Source organism: Ascaphus truei, chromosome 22, assembly GCF_040206685.1.
Source record: "Ascaphus truei isolate aAscTru1 chromosome 22, aAscTru1.hap1, whole genome shotgun sequence".
Lineage (NCBI taxonomy): Eukaryota > Metazoa > Chordata > Amphibia > Anura > Ascaphidae > Ascaphus > Ascaphus truei.
The window spans coordinates 12,130,587-12,137,259 of record NC_134504.1 but is presented as its reverse complement, the minus strand read 5'-3'; the positions used below and the strand labels follow the sequence as shown (position 1 = coordinate 12,137,259).

Below are 6,673 nucleotides of genomic sequence, written 5' to 3'. Positions count from 1 at the left end.
GGCCCGCATCTTGGGCGGCTCTCGGGGGGGGGGGGCCCCATCTTGGGCGGCTCTCGGGGGCCCCAATCCTGGGCGGCTCTCGGGGGCCCCCGTCCTGGGCGGCTCTCGGGGGCCCCCGTCCTGGGCGGCTCTCGGGGGCCCCCGTCCTGGGCGGCTCTCGGGGGCCCCCGTCCTGGGCGGCTCTCGGGGGCCCCCGTCCTGGGCGGCTCTCGGGGGCCCCCGTCCTGGGCGGCTCTCGGGGGGGTTCTTTTGTTTTTAAGCTTAATTATCAGTTCAGTTTGTAAGCTTGAAATGGGATTTTATCTGAGGGAGCTGGAGAGATATCCCTGCTTCCTATTTACATGAGACGTTCTCTGGAGATGAGGAGCCGGGAGGCGCTGCGGGAGGCGCTGCGGGATCTGCACGTTTACTACATGATGGGGGTTCTGTTCATTTTCCACGCAGTTTTGATGGCTGGTTGCTATGGCTACACGGGTGTTTTGATGGCTGGTTGCTATGGCTACGCGGGTGCTATTTTGATGGCTTGTTGCTATGGCTACGAGGTGTTTTGGTGGCTGGTTGCTATCGCTACACGGGAGTTATTTAAATGGCTGGTTGCTATGGTTACGTGGGTGTTGTGATGGTTGCTATGGCTACACAGGTGTTTTGATGGCTGGTTGCTATGGCTATGCGGGTGCAATTTAGATGGATGGTTGCTATGGCTACGGAGGTGTTTTGATGGCTTGTTGCTATGGCTACACGGGGGTTTTGATGGCTGGTTGCTATGGCTATGGTTTTTAGATGGCTGGTTGCTATGGTTACGTGGTTATTTATATGGCTGGTTGCTATGGTTACGTGGGTGTTATTTAGATGGCTGGTTGCTATGGCTACGTGGGTGTTATTTAGATGGCTGGTTGCTATGGCTATGCGGGTGTTTTGATGGTTGGTTGCTATGGCTATGCAGGTGTTATTTAGATGGCTGGTTGCTATGGTTATGCAGGTGTTATTTATATGGCTGGTTGCTATGGCTACGTGGTGTTATTTAGATGGCTGGTTGCTATGGTTACGCGGGTGTTATTTAGATGGCTGGTTGCTATGGCTACGCGGGTGTTTGTACCAGGCAAACTCCTGCCTGCAGCGTCTCTGATCTCGTCCCCTCACTCCTTGTTGCTGTTTGCGCCTCCGTTGAAGTTTGCATTTCCTTATGATTCACACAAGTTCATGTTCTGCATAAATCTTTTGTATGAAGAAGTGTCCGCAGGGAACAGAACAGGTGACAGATGCCTGCGTGTCACAGACTACACCCCCTCCCCGTGCGCGTCACACACGGCCCTGGAGGCTCCAGCTACAGCTGTGGTGACTGAACATTTTAGTGATGGATAACAATGTTTAATAATGAAAATGTGTTTATGGTTTTCCCCCTCACTTTGTAATCCTGATCCCCTGAAACTAGGGAGGTCACTTTAGCTCCTCCCTTTGTCACTTTAGCTCCTCCCTCTGTGAGATCACTAGCTCCTCCCTTTGTCACTTTAGCTCCTCCCTCTGTGAGGTCATATCTATCTTGTTCCTAAGCATTCTGCCACTAAATGTAGTGCCACCACTTTGTGATGTCACTTCCTGTAGCTCCTCCCTTTGTGTGATGTCACTGTGCTGAGGACCTGACTGATAGGGCCATGCGGGTGTTACATGTCGGTATAGGGGTGAGCGCCCTTAATTCCCCATCTCCTGGGAGGAGGAAGCTGGATTTGCTGTAGGACGGATCCGGGTTTATGAGCCGGTTATACTGGGGATAGTTTGCAGAGTGAGATTCTCCCTTCACATCAGACCTCCGTGTCCTGTGCTGCTCTCTCTCTCCTGTTTGGGCCCCGATGGAAGAGCAGCGGGAGCAGCTTTACATGACGTATGCTGCTCACATTATTCACCCTCAGTCCCGAGTCCCCAGTGTAGGCTGCGGTGAGCGCTGCGGCAAGCGCTGCAGGGACAAGATCCGCCTCTCTATGGGGCCGGGCCCAGTAGCTTCCTGCGCAGATCGCGATGCGCGTCCACATTTTTGCAAAGACAAGACAGAGCGCTGGCCACGTCTCGGCGGCGCTTCAGCCAATGAGGACAAACTAGCCGCGTGACGTCATGGCCGGTCCCCCTCTCCCCGTCACGATCTTGTCTTTCCTCCGGCAGCTCAGCCGCAGATCGCGCCTTTCACACGTGCACGCGCCATGTCTGTGTTATATTACACGCTCTGCGCCATTTCTCTGCGTGTTATATTACACACTCTGCGCCATCTGTGTTATATTACACGCTCTGCGCCATCTGTGTTATATTACACGCTCTGCGCCGTGTCTCTCTACGTGTGATTACTTGCGACACTGGCAGTGTTTGCAATAAAATACTTTTGCTTCTAAGCAAAAATCCTTCCTGGAGGCGTGTGCAGCTCCTATACATGTAACAACCTTCACAATATCAGCCATACTGACCTGCAGGACACGCTGATGTTAATAAATATGCCCCTGAAACGCATTAAGCATTCCTGTAACAATACAGAACAAGGAGGGGAAAGCTTTGTCATTTTTTTTATTTAAAAAAAGTTACAACCTCTAATTACTTCGAACAGCGTGTTGTCCTCTAAAAGCCGCGCCTTCCCCGGCGGAAACGCTGACAGGGGCCGAGATACCAAGTCCTGTAGCTCAGGATCAGCAGATTGGAAAGGGAGCCCGCTGTTCAAACTGTTCTCTAAAGCTTCAAATCAGGTGGTCAGTCCCAAGTGCAGGAGGGTCACACTGGGCCACTTACAGAAACTGTCCCGAACACTCGTTACACTCTGAATAACTCCCTGAGCAAGCAGCAAGACGGCGAGATCCACGTGGAGGTGCAGGTAGTAGTGGAGGCAGGGAGGGGCCGTCAGGCTTTGATCTCAGGGGGGGGCTGGAGGATCGGTGCTTCTGGGATATTGATCTCTGGCGCCTCCACATTCTGGACACTTTTACACTGAACAGATTTCTCATATTTGGTTTTAAAAAGCAGCCCATGACCTGAGGGAAGAAGGAGAGATCAGTGTCACGCAGACATGGTATGCTGTGTCCGCTCACACCGGGACCTCTCACACCCACCTGCACAGTCTGCCATCTCCCTGAAAGCCGCTTTCTTGCAGCAGCTGCGACACAGCTGGAAAACGCACTTATTTCCCTGCAAGATACGGACAGTCACAAGGGGAACAACGCGGTTACCAAGCGCAGAATGTAACACCGCAGCCGGCACTACACATTAAACACCGAAGCAACACACATTATGGTGTGAAACCGTGTGTATCATGAGCCTGAGAACATTCGATCTCCCCCCTGCTGCTCTCCTAACTGTGTGAGCCTCTGCATGTACTATACATTCTGTATCTCCCCCTGCTCCTCCTAACTGTGTGAGCCTGTGCATGTACTATACATTCTGTATCTCCCCCTGCTCCTCCTAACTGTGTGAGCCTCTGCATGTACTATACATTCTGTATCTCCCCCTGCTCCTCTCCTAACTGTGTGAGCCTCTGCATGTACTATACATTCTGTATCTCCCCATGCTCCTCCTAACACTGTGTGAGCCTCTGCATGTACTATACATTCTGTATCTCCCCCTGCTCCTCTCCTAACTGTGTGAGTCTCTGCATGTACTATACATTCTGTATCTCCCCATGCTCCTCTCCTAACTGTGTGAGCCTCTGCATGTACTATACATTCTGTATCTCCCCCTGCTCCTCCTAACACTGTGTGAGCCTCTGCATGTACTATACGTTCTGTATCTCCCCCTGCTCCTCCTAACACTGTGTGAGCCTCTGCATGTACTATACATTCTGTATCTCCCAATGCTCCTAACACTGTGTGAGCCTCTGCATGTACTATACATTCTGTATCTCCCCATGCTCCTAACACTGTGTGAGCCTCTGCATGTACTATACATTCTGTATCTCCCCCCTGCTCCTCTCCTAACACTGTGTGAGCCTCTGCATGTACTATACATTCTGTATCTCCCCATGCTCCTAACACTGTGTGAGCCTCTGCATGTACTATACATTCTGTATCTCCCCCCTGCTCCTCTCCTAACACTGTGTGAGCCTCTGCATGTACTATACATTCTGCTTTGTTGAATAGTGCTATAATATTTACGTGTAACTCAGGGAGCTGTGGTTTTGTGGTGTGAGGCTCTCAGGATTTGCACAATATATTATTATTAAAGGCACAGGGCTGTTTATGAGCCAGTAGGTGCTGAAGCTCCCCACAAGCTTACCTTGGGGTTTCCGCACTGGTCACATTTTGCATATTTAGCTGAAAGATAAAGTATAAGAAATAAGCTGATGTGAGCCCGACGCGTTTCCCGGCGTCTCGTCACCACCACAAGACGCAGCTCTGGTCACAAGCCCCATTATTACGCACGTTTTAAAGCGGGGTCGAAGCTTTTCTTTGGGTTGCGCAGTTTTTTCTTCTGTTTATTCTTTGATAGAAGTTCTGCGTTCTCTTCTTCGTCTTCTAGCGCCCGCTTCCCCCGCACACCGCTCTCCTCTTTTGTGGTGTCCTTTGGCCTACAACCAAAAACGGAAAGTCAGACGGGAATGGTTTCCGGAGCGGTGGGCCCATTATACCGCTCCAGCAGACTGTACATGAACGCGCGGCACATTATCCAAGCAGAAAGCGTGACATCTTGGAAGCTCATGCTCCAAATACAAATGATGGTGATTTATTAAGCTGGTCCATTAAAAGGTATCATCCATACCTACAAAATCATTTCGTTTCTTCAGAACCACTATGGGTCCAAAGTGTTAATAGGGGCGGGACAGATACTTACGGTGGGCGAACATAAGGTTGACAGATCCAGTGGAAGAATGGTAACTCTCCCGTGGGCTCCTCCCCTTCCTTCTGATTGGCTGCTTCCTCCTGCAAAGTACGGTAGGATGAGAATTCCACCAGCGTGATCTCCGGGATCAGGACGACAACGTAGGGTTAAATCGTTTTCTTCTTGCCCCAGAACATATGCAACAGGTTTGTTTCCTTTAGCTGAATATACCGTGGGGGTTTCACTCGCACTCAACTCAAGGACATTTGTGATCCTTATAGACTTTGCACGCGCACACACACACACACGCACGCACGCACGCACGCACGCACCTCACTGCTGTTACCTGGCACCGTCGCTTCAGTTCTCGGTTGACGGCAATGATCCCTTCCAAGGTCTTCACTTTCGCCAGCTCCTCCCGCAGATCTTGATAAACCTGCAACCTAAAAGAAAAGCCAATAAGCGATGGCACCCGATCCAGCGCCGAGCTGTCCAGTCCAGCCCAGCACAAAATGTCCGGCAACAACCAAATGGCACAACAACTGGGACCAAAACGACGACTGAACACTATGCCCACAACTTAGGGTACACCCGGTAGTACCCCCGATCCCCAGAGGTTGTAGTTGCCATCAAAATAGATTAATTTCCAAGCAGCCTTTCCGGACTTGCACAAGTGATGCTAATTTGCATGTAGGGGATACAAGGGGTTTTACTTCCTCTGAAGCAACAGACCACAGATCGAACCTAGAAATCGGTCAGATAACTGGCTGAGTGCATGCAGGTAATGCAATTATTTGGCATGTGTCGGTGTTGCTTGACCAGTGAAAGCTCGGGACAGGGTCTTCAGCTGCAGGATATTGACAAAGGAATTCATTTATAATCTGTAAAATGCACCGTCCCCAGAACAGAAGACGTGTGTCATGTAACACTGCCAATGCACATTAAAGTTGTGTTAACTGCTAACAAGTTGTGTTGTTTAACCTGCTCTCTTAGGGGTCAAACAAGTTCATGTCTGATTATTTCTACCAGATCATAGCCTGCCCAAGAAGTTGAGAGGATGTCTACTGAGCAGTGAGGAGAAGGGCTGGGATAAGCTGCTTTTGTGCGGACTCTGGGGAATTCAGCGTTAATGTCGGCTAGAATAGGTCTTTGTGAATACAAATCCCGGGAAACGCAAGAACTGTTCAACAATATGGAATCCTACAGAGCCCACGCGTCCCTCGCACGTCCCTCGCACGTCCCTCGCACGTCCCTCACACAGAAGGGTCTGTCTGTAAGGAGAAGGGACATGCGGTGCGAGGTGTGCGCCTCCAATAACCAACCCAACGCGTGGAGAGCTCCCATTCACAGGAAGACCGGGACATCAGCAGAGGCCACGGTCACACCCTGCGAGGTCCCCCACTAGTAACAGAGGCCACGGTCACACCCTGCGGGGTCCCACAATACACCCCCACTAGTAACACAGGCCACGGTCACTGCATGCGAGGTCCCACAATACATCCCTACTAGTAACAGAGGCCACGGTCACTGCATGCGAGGTCCCACACTACATCCCCACTAGTAACAGAGGCCACGGTCACTGCATGCGAGGTCCCACAATACATCCCCACTAGTAACAGAGGCCACGGTCACACCCTGCGAGGTCCCACAATACATACGTGTGGTGCCAGAGCTTGAAGAGATGCGCCCGCACAAAGGACAGGGAGCAGGGGAACTGCCGCACCAGGTCCAGGTATTCCTCCGCCATCTCCCAGACCCGCGGGTTCTTCCCCTCAAACAGCGCTGGGTTGTGAAGGTTTCCCTCTGAATTCGGAGCAGTAAAGGAAGAGATTACACATGATCGGGACCGTGGCGAGCTGCCAAGAAGAGCCGTGGCTTACTATGTCTG

The 6,673-nt window shown here is 51.4% G+C and overlaps 1 protein-coding gene across 1 annotated transcript in view; it reads right to left on the bottom strand.

Annotated features, from left to right (window-relative positions):
- Positions 1-2,529: 2,529 nt before the first annotated feature.
- The window catches only part of DUS1L (dihydrouridine synthase 1 like), a 38,030-nt gene continuing 33,886 nt past the window's right edge, over positions 2,530-6,673 (bottom strand). Inside the window, 7 exon segments of the mRNA XM_075579990.1 lie at positions 2,530-3,005; positions 3,084-3,159; positions 4,243-4,280; positions 4,389-4,534; positions 4,798-4,886; positions 5,132-5,228; positions 6,444-6,588. Coding sequence (XP_075436105.1) covers positions 2,875-3,005; positions 3,084-3,159; positions 4,243-4,280; positions 4,389-4,534; positions 4,798-4,886; positions 5,132-5,228; positions 6,444-6,588 — 722 coding nt within the window. The 3' untranslated portion in view covers positions 2,530-2,874.